The sequence below is a fragment of the Carassius carassius genome, chromosome 50 (genome assembly GCF_963082965.1).
Source record: "Carassius carassius chromosome 50, fCarCar2.1, whole genome shotgun sequence".
Classification (NCBI taxonomy): domain Eukaryota; kingdom Metazoa; phylum Chordata; class Actinopteri; order Cypriniformes; family Cyprinidae; genus Carassius; species Carassius carassius.
The window spans coordinates 91327-105000 of NC_081804.1; the positions used below are offsets into that span (position 1 = coordinate 91327).

The following is a 13674-nucleotide window of genomic DNA, read 5'->3' on the forward strand; positions in this document are numbered from 1 at the left end:
CCTCTCAAATGTACTTGAGTGAAGTCACGAGTACTCCCCAAAAATGATACTCGAGTAAAGTAAAGATCCCTCAAAATTGTACTTAAGTACTGTACTCAAGTAAATGTACTCCGTTACTGTCCGGCTCTGTATATCATGTTAATATATTGCCATAGTTAAATTCCATAACATGCCAATTACATGTGATGCCAATTTCACATGTTCGCACATACATAAGTTCTTGCATAATTTTTTTCGTTAATTCTTAGTTTTTGCCTTGATAATAGAAAATATGAGCTAGGCATCATGTATGACAGTCAAAAATGAGATATGAGCTACAAAATGACCAGATCCTGCCATTAGCTATATAGAAGACATATCTTACAACCCGAATTCCGGAAAAGTTGGGACGTTTTTTAAATTTTAATAAAATGAAAACTAAAAGACTTTCAAATCACAAGAGCCAATATTTTATTCACAATAGAACATAGATAACGTAGCAAATGTTTAAACTGAGAAAGTTTACAATTTTATGCACAAAATGAGCTCATTTCAATTTTGATTTCTGCTACAGGTCTCAAAATAGTTGGGACGGGGCATGTTTACCATGGTGTAGCATCTCCTTTTCTTTTCAAAACAGTTTGAAGACGTCTGGGCATTGAGGCTATGAGTTGCTGGAGTTTTGTTGTTGGAATTTGGTCCCATTCTTGCCTTATATAGATTTCCAGCTGCTGAAGAGTTCGTGGTCGTCTTTGACGTATTTTTCGTTTAATGATGCGCCAAATGTTCTCTATAGGTGAAAGATCTGGACTGCAGGCAGGCCAGGTTAGCACCCGGACTCTTCTACGACGAAGCCATGCTGTTGTTATAGCTGCAGTATGTGGTTTTGCATTGTCCTGCTGAAATAAACAAGGCCTTCCCTGAAATAGACGTTGTTTGGAGGGAAGCATATGTTGCTCTAAAACCTTTATATACCTTTCAGCATTCACAGAGCCTTCCAAAACATGCAAGCTGCCCATACCGTATGCACTTATGCACCCCCATACCATCAGAGATGCTGGCTTTTGAACTGAATGCTGATAACATGCTGGAAGGTCTCCCTCCTCTTTAGCCCGGAGGACACGGCGTCCGTGATTTCCAACAAGAATGTCAAATTTGGACTCGTCTGACCATAAAACACTATTCCACTTTGAAATAGTCCATTTTAAATGAGCCTTGGCCCACAGGACACGACGGCGCTTCTGGACCATGTTCACATATCCTTTTTGCATGATAGAGCTTTAGTTGGCATCTGCTGATGGCACGGCGGATTGTGTTTACCGACAGTGGTTTCTGAAAGTATTCTTGGGCCCATTTAGTAATGTCATTGACACAATCATGCCGATGAGTGATGCAGTGTCGTCTGAGAGACCACGGGCATCCAATAAAGGTCTCCGGCCTTGTCCCTTACGCACAGAGATTTCTCCAGTTTCTCTGAATCTTTTGATGATGTTATGCACTGTAGATGATGAGATTTGCAAAGCCTTTGCAATTTGACGTTGAGGAACATTGTTTTTAAAGTTTTCCACAATTTTTTTACGCAGTCTTTCACAGATTGGAGAGCCTCTGCCCATCTTTACTTCTGAGAGACTCTGCTTCTCTAAGACAAAGCTTTTATAGCTAATCATGTTACAGACCTGATATCAATTAACTTAATTAATCACTAGATGTTCTCCCAGCTGAATCTTTTCAAAACTGCTTGCTTTTTTAGCCATTTGTTGCCCCCGTGCCAACTTTTTTGAGACCTGTAGCAGGCATTAAATTTTAAATGAGCTAATTAAGTGGATAAAAGTGTACAATTTCTCAGTTTAAACATTTGCTATGTTATCTATGTTCTATTGTGAATAAAATATTGGCTCATGTGATTTGAAATTCCTTTAGTTTTCATTTTATTAAAATTTAAAAAACGTCCCAACTTTTCCGGAATTCGGGTTGTATATGTATAGGGCTTATATGTGGATATGAAGAAGCAATACAGGAGACCTATATTTCCTGTATATGCACATATATCCACATATAGGTTCTTTCCATGTGGGATACAGCACCACCAGAGGCCCTCTCAGCTCCTTTCTAATCCGTGGTGGTAAAGAATGGGCCACACACACACACACACACACACACACGTGGAGTCAGCCGATTCTGGTATCTCAGATAACACGTTTCTTACACACCGCAGGAAAGACTAATAACAGAGAGAGAGATTATGGAGCTAATCGTCAGGTGCATTGGAAACACTCGAGGTCACGATGATCATTTTATGACTGAATGTTGTTGAAATTTGAAGAGACAATTGCTACGAACAGTTACAAAGAAACAGCAAGTTTCACTGCACTGGTCACAGTACTTTACACAGATGTATTTGCACTACTCATATTTTGCACGGACTTCACATTGTTCAAGCTAACACACTGTAAAATATCTAACGTTGTTACTGTACAAAGCACAGTAAACTATTTCTATAAAAATATCATTGCACTATTGATTACTTAGATAGAATACATTTTTCAACAGTACTATTGTACACTCAACTGTATTTATTACTACTGTTCTTACATTGCTGCTGTTCATAATGTACATACAGTACAATCCCTACATTTGAATTCATATTTATATTCTGTATATACTCAATATACTCAATATTGTATTTAGCAACTCCACTGTACATTCTGTAAATCATAGCTTCACTCACTCTGCACTTATATGTATATAAAACACTATATTCTTGCACTTCTGGTTAGATGATAACTGCATTTCATTAGCTCTGTACTTGTACTCTGCATAATGACAATAAAGTTGAATCTAATCTAATCTATATGCATTTTCTAGGTTGTAAGTGTGTTCTGATTTTGTTATTAGATCATTTTCATTATGAACATGTTGCTACATCATTGCTAGTATGTTTTTGTGGTTGATAGGGGGTTAACGTGTGGCTATATCATTGTTAGGGTATTCTGGGTGGTTGCTAGGGTGGTAACATGTTGCTATATAATTGCTAAGGTATTCTGAGTGGTTGTTAGTACATCACTATGTCATTACTAGTGTGACTGTAATGACGTTTCCAAGCAGGTTTGCCAAACACTTCTTATCAGTCATTTGCTTTTTCAGGGAAACAGGCATTCCCGTCTCAAACTGACACTCTGATGGAGCCAAAGCAACATACAGAGCCCAAAAACATATTTAGAAAGTGTGAGCACTGCTCCGACTCAGTGAACTTTTACATTTTCATACAGAGCTTTCAGGGTTAACAACGTCCTGCAATTAAGAGCATGTATTCTCAGTGCTTCTGTAAGGTGCTTTATGGTCTTATCATTCATTTTCTTTTCATAAGCAAGAGCTAATGCCGGAGCGTCGAGGGGTTCGGTATCCCGGCGCACACAGAGACTGTGATTATGACTGTATATAAGTCAAACTCTTGACTGTGACCAGAGAATCTGACTGTGTCATTACTGTGGAGAGTCGATTAATCACACGAACCGATGGATTCTGGGAATGCTGGGCTCTTGTAGCTCACAGACATCTTAAAATCGATCCGTACGATTGAATGTAATCCATCAGTACTCTCATATTCATCTCTGGAGGGATGTAAGGAATTAAACATTAAAAGTGTTTATCAGTTTGGGTGAGGTGCTTTGGGACACGCTCAGCTCAATCAATAACTCTACAGAACAGAGAAATAGAGCGCGCTGGACTATAAAAGCTATTTTCTTTTTGAACAAGTGTTTAAAACCTTGAAGGACAAGGAGCACTTCATGTTGCACCAAGATTAATCTATACTATCATAATAAATACATTTATCTGTGGTTGCTAGGGTGTTAAACTGGTGCTATGTCATTGCTAAGGTGTTCTTGGTGGTTGCTAGGGTGTTAATGTGTTGCAATATTGTTGTTAGGGTGTTCTGGGTGGTTGCTAGGGTGATAACATGATGATAATAATAGCCAGGGTGTTGTAGGAGGTTGCAATGATGTTAACATGTTGATATTTCATTGCCAGAAAATGTATTTTCTTTTTAAAAGACTGTTGAAAACCTTGAAGGACACAGAGCACTTCACGTTGTACCGAGATAAATCCAGACTATCATAATCAAGACATTTATCTTTATCCCTGGTGGCAAACGCCTCCTGAGTTTTACTGTACTGTTTATTTTTATTTTTATATATCTATATCTATATCACTCCTTTAGAAAGTAAAACTGAAAGCCGCTGTGCTTGAATGAACCTAATTGGCTGGTTCAGCTCAGCTCATTACTAACAGGAAGTCAAAACACTCTGGTCATTTACATCCTGTTTCACAGCCGTAGTCCCAGTAATCTATAACGTCTACAACCACACACTTTCTATATCTGCTGGGTGATTAGTGGAGCAGCAGCAGTACACACTTGAAAATAATTCCCAAAATAGTCCATCTTGACACTGGAAATCTGGGAGCAGGAAGTAGACTCGTGGGGATCAGATACGCTGCTAAAATGCCAGGAAAGCACATCCTCTATGTCAGCATTCAGTGCTGTTTTCTTTTGGTTAGAAACCTGTGACGACCTGCTAGAAATAATTCAAGTTGAATGTATTTTTATTGATTTGTATTTGAGATTGCTGATAATGTGTGTGGAGTCATGAAACCGCAGCAGCTGTCTGAAAGCTGAAGGTGATGGTGCTGAGTCTGTGTTCCTCACCTGTACAGGAGAAGTCATCGATGCGGATGAATCCGCTGTGACAGATGCACGTGAAGGAGCCGGCGGTGTTCACACACTGTGTGTTCTCACGACAGTAATGTCTCCCCTCCACACACTCATCCACATCTGCACAGAACACACCACATCAGCTGCGGATGGATAACACTGAGAGGCAAAGTCTAGACTGTCTGCTATTAGATTCAAGTGTCCGTGTGATGAATTCAGTGACGTTTTAAGAGGATATCCGTGACATTTCTGGTGAAAGGTTTGGTGTGAAGCGAGGGAAGAGCGATCGAGCAATGCTCATGTGTCATGGCTCCTTGAATTTATCACAGTAAGATCAAATAAAAGTTATTAAATCAAATCTCAGAGACTTACAGATCTAATAACAAGCCTGATTTATTTTCACCAGCGCCGAACTTCTGCATCCGTGATAAAGTCAGAGTGGCTTTATGGCTCAGGACTTCAAATGAAACTTTAACCCAATTTGGGTTCAGCATAACCTCCATCGCTTCTCTTCTGTAATTCACTCAGTTTGTGCTTCATCTGTGGCTAATTCTTGAGGAATAACCAGGAATTATCCTCCTACGGTAATGAAAGAGCTGGCATGCATTGCCCACAACACACACTTTCTGCCTGAGACAACCAAAGGACCTTGATGAACGAACCTCTGGTTTAAATCACTCAGATTCGTTTCTCTGAGGCTTGACATCCCTGTTAAGATCAGTATTGTGAAATATGTCTTGGCGAGATCCACACAAGCATAATCTGTTATGTCTTACGTGAACATTTAAGTAATGTTTGGGGGGAAATCTGAACATTATATTAGATCACAGCAGGTCTCAATACAGATCTGTCTCGATGTTAATCAAACATTTAAAGATAAGACGGACTCATTCGCTGCTCTTCATTAAACTACTGTTTACTTGCATCTTGGCTCTTATTTTTAAAAACAGCTATAAGCTATAAATGAAATCATAATATATTTAAATAACATATTTTTTACATTTTTATTGTTTAATAATGTTAAATATGAATGTAAACGAATGCACTCCATCCGTTGTGCCTCATTCATAACACACGAGCCGAATGAGTCTGTTTTACGGTGTGAATTTGATCATTTAAATAGTTTTAAAAGTGAATTCAAGAGTAAACCATTCCGTTTTAATGACACAGAAATTAATTCTGCTGCTTCATCACCTGAGCTCAATCTGCTCTCTGTTCTGTGTCCTGTCTAAAGGGAAGTTCAGCCTGTAAAGCCGTAAAATCTTCTCTAAACCTGACGACAGAGCCGCTGTCACTCACATCTCTCTTCATCTCATCTACAGTAATTACATTTGGGATTCAGCTGCACTTTTACAGTCAGTGCCAATTACCCCCGATCACCTACAGACATTCCCGCTCCGAGCGGCAGGAAATGACATCGCTCACTGGGTTCACGCCGCAATCAGCCTGTCAGCTAACGTACATGCTGCTTTTGATATATCTCATTTAAATGGCTGCAATAACTGCAAATTAACAAGGTGAAGTCCAGTCAAGGACATGCAGCTATGCTGTAGGATTCATGTGGAAACAGCTGCAGAAATACTAGAAGAGCTGGACATCAAAAACCACTTCTGCTCTGAATCATTGCCATTTGGTTAAAAAAAATTATACTTTTCAACAAAGACATTAAATTGATTAAAAGTGTCAGTGAAGACATTTATAATGCTACGAAAGATTTATATTTCAAATAAATGCTGTTCTTTTGAACTTTTTATTCATCTGTGAATCCTGAAAAACTAAATGTATAGATAAATGCAAAAATATTTAAGTTTTCAACATTGATCATAATCAGAAATGTTTCTTGAGCAGTAAATCATCATATTATTCTGATTTGTGAAGATCATGTAATGAATTATTACAATGAATGAGTTAACAGGTTGATTATTGGCCTCCCGAGAGCGTGAAACATCAAAATTCAGTGTTGTATAAACTTTAGGACTGTTGGTCACCATATGTTGTTCAAAAGAAGTCACATCTGGTCTGTGAAGCGGAAAGAGTTCAGTGTGTAGAGAGCAGATCTTCTGTAACTCTGAGTCTGTAATAATCAGCACGCTCCTCATCTTCCCAGTCCACCAGTCTCTCCAAAGCTTTATTATGCAGTAAAGCAGCGTGAAGCAGACTTTCTGCTGAAGCCACACGTGTGAAAGAGGAGCTGTGCTTTTCCCTCGAGCTCATGCCCTACAACCTCCCACATAAAATATTGAAACGGGTCTGATCTCATCAGCACAGACGCACGCTATTTTTAACTCGCCTTTAAAGAACTACGTATGCTTCTTGAGAGAGCCTCGCGCTCCTCCGTCTGCATAATGAAGAAAGCAGACGTGTTTCTGAATCTCCTGATGCTGGAAATCGTGAGATGACGACGACGGTAAAGTTTCGTCTCAGTCTCTGGGGTGTTTCAGGATTTTTCAGTGGCACATGATGAAAGGTTGCATGTTCTGATCCACAGCAACATCGTGAGGTTCCTGATGGTTATGGGACATTGTTTGGCACACCATGTTTTCTGGCTTAATCGTGTCAGAATCAGCTGAAATGAGGCATTTGATGGTTGAGCTATGCCTGTTGTGATTAAGCCTGCAGGGTTTTATTTTTATTTTATGAACTCATTTACTGCCTCTCAGTTTAATGAAAGTTATGACTAAGAGCTTGATGTTATTCCCTCAGAGATTATAAAAGTGACCTTTCCTGTAATTGGCCCCAGTGTCCAAGTGTTGATTAATTCATCTTTGGACACTGGAGTGGTTCCAAATGGTTTTAAGCATGCGGTTGTTCAGAAACTAGGTTTGGATGAAAGCTGCTTTAATAATTATAGGCCTGTCTCTATAAGCTATAATTTTTGTCAAAGCTTTTTAAAAAAGTTGTGCAGTTTACAGTTGATCCAGTTTTTAAATGAGGCTAGCTTATTAAAACCTTTTCAGTCTGGTTTCACTGCTTATCATAGTACAGAGTCTGCCTTTGCTAAAAGTGTTCAATTACATTTTGTTTGCAGTTGATGCCGATAAAAATGCTGTATTGATACTCCCTGATCTTACAGCTTCCTTTGATACTGTAGATCTGTTATAATTTGCCGTTTAGAGCACTTAATCCATACCAAGGGGTACTGCTTTATGATGGTTCAGCTCATATCTTAAAGTTAAGTTTTTTTTCTGTAGAGTTAGGTAAGTTTTCATCATCTTCTGGGCCTAATATTAGTGGAGTACCCCAGGGCTTTATTCTGGGCCCGTTTCTTTTTAACTCATAAATGCATCCACTGGGGGGTATTATTGTTGGACTGTATCTCAGATATAAAGAAATGGTTATGAAATAACTTTCTCCAACTTAATGAGGAAAAATATAATTGTGTTTGGTCCTCCAAAATTGAGGAGTTGTCTCATTAAGGAGCTGGGCAATCATTTTCCCTCAATTTCCTCCCGGGTTGGTGTTATCCTGGACTCAGAATTATATATATATATATATATAATTAATTTATATTAATTAATTAATATATATACATACAGTATATAGTACATAAATCATAAATATATGTATATTATTTATTTATAATTTATTTATTTGATAAGAATCACTTGATCTTTTAATTTGAGTCCCTCAAAATCTAACTTTAGATTAGATTTCTAGCAGAAAAAAACTAGATTGTAACATGTACAGCCACTGTAATATATGATTTTGGTCATAATGCCTAGCTCGAAATATTAAATATTGAATTAAACAGCTATAATGTTCAAATGTGTGGGATTAGTAAAGCTAAAGCAGATATGGTCGTCCAGCTGATGATGGAGAGCTCAGCACCAGGTGTTGTGTCCCAGCTAGCGAGGTTAAACAGAAAGAGGTGACGAATGAGTGTGGAAGTGGGTTACTGCCGGAGTATCCGTCTCACAGCCAGCCTTTCTGGGTTACACATGGCTTATATTTCTGCTGCTTTATTTCAAAACACTTTGATTTCTCCTCCCAGCATTCCTCTTCCCTTCGGTTGTTGAACTAGATCCGAGAACGGTGTCCCGCGGGAAGGTTTAGGAGCGTCCAGCTCGCCGTTCGCTGTAAGCCAGCGTGTCTGATAGCATCTTTAATTATTCATCTCCTCTCGGTCTTTGATGATTACCTGACCGGCTGCACACGTAAGTCGAGGGCCGGTGACGGCAGGGTCATCTTTACCAGGTTATTTTTAGCCGGCGAGATGAACAGGTTTCATTAGAGATCCGACTGATGCACGGGGAGTGACGAGGGTCCCCAGAAACAGGGCCCGAGTCATTAGGCATTCACCGAAAGTAGGCCATCTTCAGCTCGCTTTGAGAGAAAACGAGGATGAGGAAGTGAAGACTTACTCACACTCTCACACAACAGCAGCCAATTAAGATGCCGAAGCAAGACGGATTCTAGTCGCTCATCAATAATGCAGTGTAGTTAATTAGTCACATGCATGAAAACGAACACAGATAACAGAGAATATGTTATTTTTAGATCTGTCAGTCAACTCAAAAATGTCACTGAATTAATGATATGAGCTGATCAATTAGTCGATCTGACAGATGACATCAAATAGTCATGGGGCGGCAGTGGCTCAGTGGTTCATGTAGGTTGTCTACAAACCGGAAGGTTGGTGGTTCAATCCCCGGCTCCACCTGACCAAGTGTCGAGGTGTCCTTGAGCAAGACACCTAACCCCAGCTGCTCCCGACGAGCTGGATGGCGCCTTGAATGGCAGACACCGCAGTCGGTGTGTGAATGTGTGTGTGAATGGGTGAATGTGAGGCAAATTGTAAAGCGCTTTGGATGGCCATGTGGTCTGTTGAAAGCGCTATATAAATGCAGTCCATTTACCATTTACCATAGTGTTATATATTATATTACATGAATTTATATTTATTAATATTAACTGTAACACATTCCAATATTACATGAATATTAATTTTACATTATTAATTACATATTATGTTTTTATGTGACGAATTATACCAGATTAATTACATTATTATTGTATTACATTTATAATATACTAATATAATTTATTATGAATATTTTTTATTTATTTTTTAAATTTTAACACATTAACATTATTTTAATATGAATTTTATTTCATACAATTTCTAAATTTAGTCCTGGGCACTGACGTTAAACTGCATCCGGGCAGAGTGGGGAGGCTGTGCGTGGGGTTAGCTACACCCAGCTAACACCTATAAAATGCGCACAAGAAGCCGTGAATACCTACTCTGTAACTGGCGGGTACATGGTCGGCGCCATAAAACCGAGCAGATCCCTCTTAAGGGGTTTAGGGTGTCTAAGGCACTGGCAGCAGGGTGCCAGTTGGTGTGAGCAGCGAGGAACCCACTAGTTTGAGTCAATGGTGCAAACACAAGATGGTATGCGGATGAACCACAACTATGGTCAACGGATGGCGTCAACAGCAAGAAAGATGCTACTGCGGGGCAGCCTCCTCACCAACCTTGTTTGTTGCACGTCTGTGCACCACGTGGTAACCGGCGTGGAGGTCCAGAGAGGCAGTCTGGTGGGGGCACGACGCCAACTGCCTTTTTCACTGTGCAAGGCGTCTTGACTGGAGGAGTATGTGGAAGCCCTGTGGCGATGAGGGGAACGCAACATCAGTAGGCTGAAGTAGCTGGGAGCTGATAGCGTAAACCTTGCACACAGGCGGCTCATAGCTGATGGTCGCAGCATCGCTGAATCCTGAGTGCCAGTGGGCTGAGGCAGCACTGTGAGTGTCTGGGCAGCCCTTTTTAGGGAAAGCACTGCCTACCCCAGAAGGGGAAGCCCCTAGAAAAGGTGGGGTAAAAAAAGCGTGCTCAGAATATATCCTGGCTGGTTTACCGCTACCAGCGGGACTTCACCTCAGCGGTCGAAACAGGAAAAGTAAAAAGTTGATTGTTGCGTCATGGAATATCCGCACTATGCTAGATGGAGTTTCCAGACCTGAGCGGAGAACAGCTCAGATTGCAAAAGAACTACAACGATATAGAGTGAACATTGCTGCCCTTCAAGAGACCAGGGTTGAGGGTCAGGGTCAGGTGCAAGAGGAAAACTACACCTTCTTCTGGGTTGGGAAGACAGAGGGAAGGAGAGACGCTGGTGTGGCTTTTGCTGTCGACAACAAGATCAAGCTGACAACTCTGCCAACATTCGTCTCTGAGAGGATGATGGTTATATGTGTACCAATTGATAACAACAGACATCTGACCATTGTCAATGTGTATGCCCCAACCATGACCTACCCAGATGAGGAAAAGGAGGCATTCTACCAGGAGCTGACAACGATTGTAAGCAGAGTCCCCCCACAACACAAGCTGTTAATTGTGGGTGACTTTAATGCAAGGGTGGGAAGTGACTGTGAAACCTATGCTGGAATCATTGGAAAGTTTGGCAAAGGTAAAAAGAACACCAACGGAGACCTCCTGCTTAACTTCTGTGCTCAACAAGAGCTCTGTCTCACGAACACCTTCTTCAGTCAGCCAGATAAGAACTTCTTCACATGGAAACACCCACGCTCTGGACACTACCATCTGTTAGACTACATTGTTACCCGTAGGAGCGGGCTTCATGAGATCATGTGCACCAAGGTCATGCGTGGGGCGGAGTGTTCTACTGACCATTACCTTGTGAGGTGTCAGATTAGGCACAAGATAACCGTGCCAAGGAGAAAAACTAAAGGCACAACCCCGAAAAAACTTGACCTTGGAAAGCTTGCAAATGAAGAGCACTGCAGAAGACTGGCTGAAACTGTGTCATCTGCAGTAAATGGTGCAAAAGTCAAAACAGTAGGATCAGAGGACATTGAAGAAAAATGGCAGGCACTGAAGAAGGCAGTCTATTCTGCAGCAGAAATTACTTTAGGTCACCCACAGCGTAGAACTCCTGACTGGTTTCAGGAACATGATGAGGAGATCCAGAAGCTGCTGGATGAAAAACACCTCCTGCATAAGCGACATCTGCAGGAAAACTCTAATGGGAGTAGGGCTGATTTTGCTGAGATCAAGGCCAAAGTACAGAGAGAGGTGAGGCGAATAAAGAACGACTGGTGGCGTAGGCAGGCAGAAAAACTGCAAAGCATGGCTGACAACCATGATTATCATGGATTGTTTACAGGGCTAAAGGCCATCTATGGTCCAAGGAGCAATGCAGTGGTACCTGTCAAGTCAGCAGATGGAGGAAAACTCTACACTGAACTATATGAGATTCAGAGTAGATGGAAAGAGCATTTCTATAATCTGCTAAACCAGCAAGGATCCGCTGAACCAGATGCCTGTAAATGGCTAAAAGGACACCAGAGTCGTGATGACCTCTGCTATGAGATCACTATGGAAGAGCTTGAGAAAGCCCTAAAGGCCACAGCAAGCCACAGAGCACCAGGTCTAGATGGAATCCCCTCAGAGGTGCTCAAGAAAGGAGGAAGAGTACTCAGAGAGGAGCTCCTGAAACTTTTTAACAGCTGCCTTGTCCATGAGTGTGTACCTCAGGAATTCAAGGATGCACTGATTGTCACAATCTACAAGAGAAAGGGAGACCGAGCAGACTGTGGAAACTACAGAGGCATTTACTTGTTAGCCATTACAGGCAAAGTTCTGGCTAAAATCATACTCAGTCGGCTCAAAAGCATTGCCGAGCAAGTCTTACCAGAGAGTCAATGCGGCTTTAGGTCAGGGAGATCTACCACTGATATGATTTTTACTCTACGGCAGCTACAGGAGAAAGCAATGGAGCAACATCAGTCTCTCTTTGTGGTGTTCGTAGATTTCTCAAAGGCATTCGACACGGTCGATCGAGAAACTCTTTGGAAAGTCTTACAGATCTATGGATGCCCCGAGAAGCTTGTTAACATCATCAAGCAGTTTCACACAGGGATGAAAGGACAAGTCTTCATTGGTGGGGAACCCAGTGAAGCCTTCGAAGTTAACCATGGTGTGAAACAGGGATGCGTGCTTGCACCCACGCTTTTCTCACTATATCTCACAGCTGTGTTAGATTCAATGGGCCTTGATCTGCACAAAGGGATCTTTATTCGCACTAGGACAGACGGCAAGTTTTTCAACTTAGCCCGACTTAGAGCAACCACCAAGACCAGAGATCTATGCATCCGGGAGCTGCTCTATGCAGATGATGCTGCTCTCGTGGCTAACAACATTGAAGACATGCAACATATAGTAGACCGGCTTTCGTGGGCAGCAGACTTGTTTGGACTGAACATTAACATCTCTAAGACCGAACTTTTGTATCAACCACCACCAGTGTACTCCAACAATATGAGAGAGCCACAGCCAGTGACGGTGCATGGAGTGCCCCTGAAATCTGTCAAGGCCTTCACATATCTGGGCAGTACAGTGACCTACACAAACTCCTCAGATCTAGAAGTCGAGAGTAGAATTCAGTCTGCTACCAAGGCTTTTGGCTCTCTCGAGAAACGCCTCTGGAGCGGTCACGACATTTCGTGCAGAACAAAAGTGAAAGTCTACAATGCTGCTGTACTTCCTTGCCTGCTCTATGCCACCGAGTGTTTAACACTCTACAGCAGGCATATCAAAATACTTACACGAGTTCAAATACGTCATCTACGTGCCATCTTACACATTAGATGGCAGGATCGAATCCCAGATGTAGAGGTAATCCAACGAGCTGGCTCTGTCAGTGTTGAAGCCCTTATTACATCATCACAACTGCGATGGGCTGGACATGTGCGCCGGATGAGTGACAGCCGACTGCCCAAAGCAGTTTTTTACGCAGAGCTAAAAGAGGGCAAAAGAAGCCGTGGTGGTCAAAAACTGCGTTTCAAAGATGCCCTGAAAAGGCATATGAGGAACACTGGGATCTCCCCGGAAAGCTGGGAGGAACAGGCCCTGCAGCGTGAGAAATGGCAGCGCAGATTGAAAACAGCAGTCGCAGCTGTTGAGAAAAAGCGTCAGAAAGAAAATGAGAAAGCTCATGAGAGGCGGCATTATTCCA

General features: G+C 41.5%; 1 protein-coding gene across 1 annotated transcript in view; it reads right to left on the minus strand.

Annotated features, from left to right (window-relative positions):
* Positions 1 to 13674, minus strand: part of LOC132133498 (protein kinase C-binding protein NELL2-like) — a 95484-nt gene that overhangs the window by 28530 nt on the left and 53280 nt on the right. Inside the window, exon 13 of the mRNA XM_059546353.1 lies at positions 4685 to 4810. Within this exon, the coding sequence (XP_059402336.1) occupies positions 4685 to 4810 (126 nt within the window). The remainder of the gene's footprint in view (positions 1 to 4684; positions 4811 to 13674) is intronic.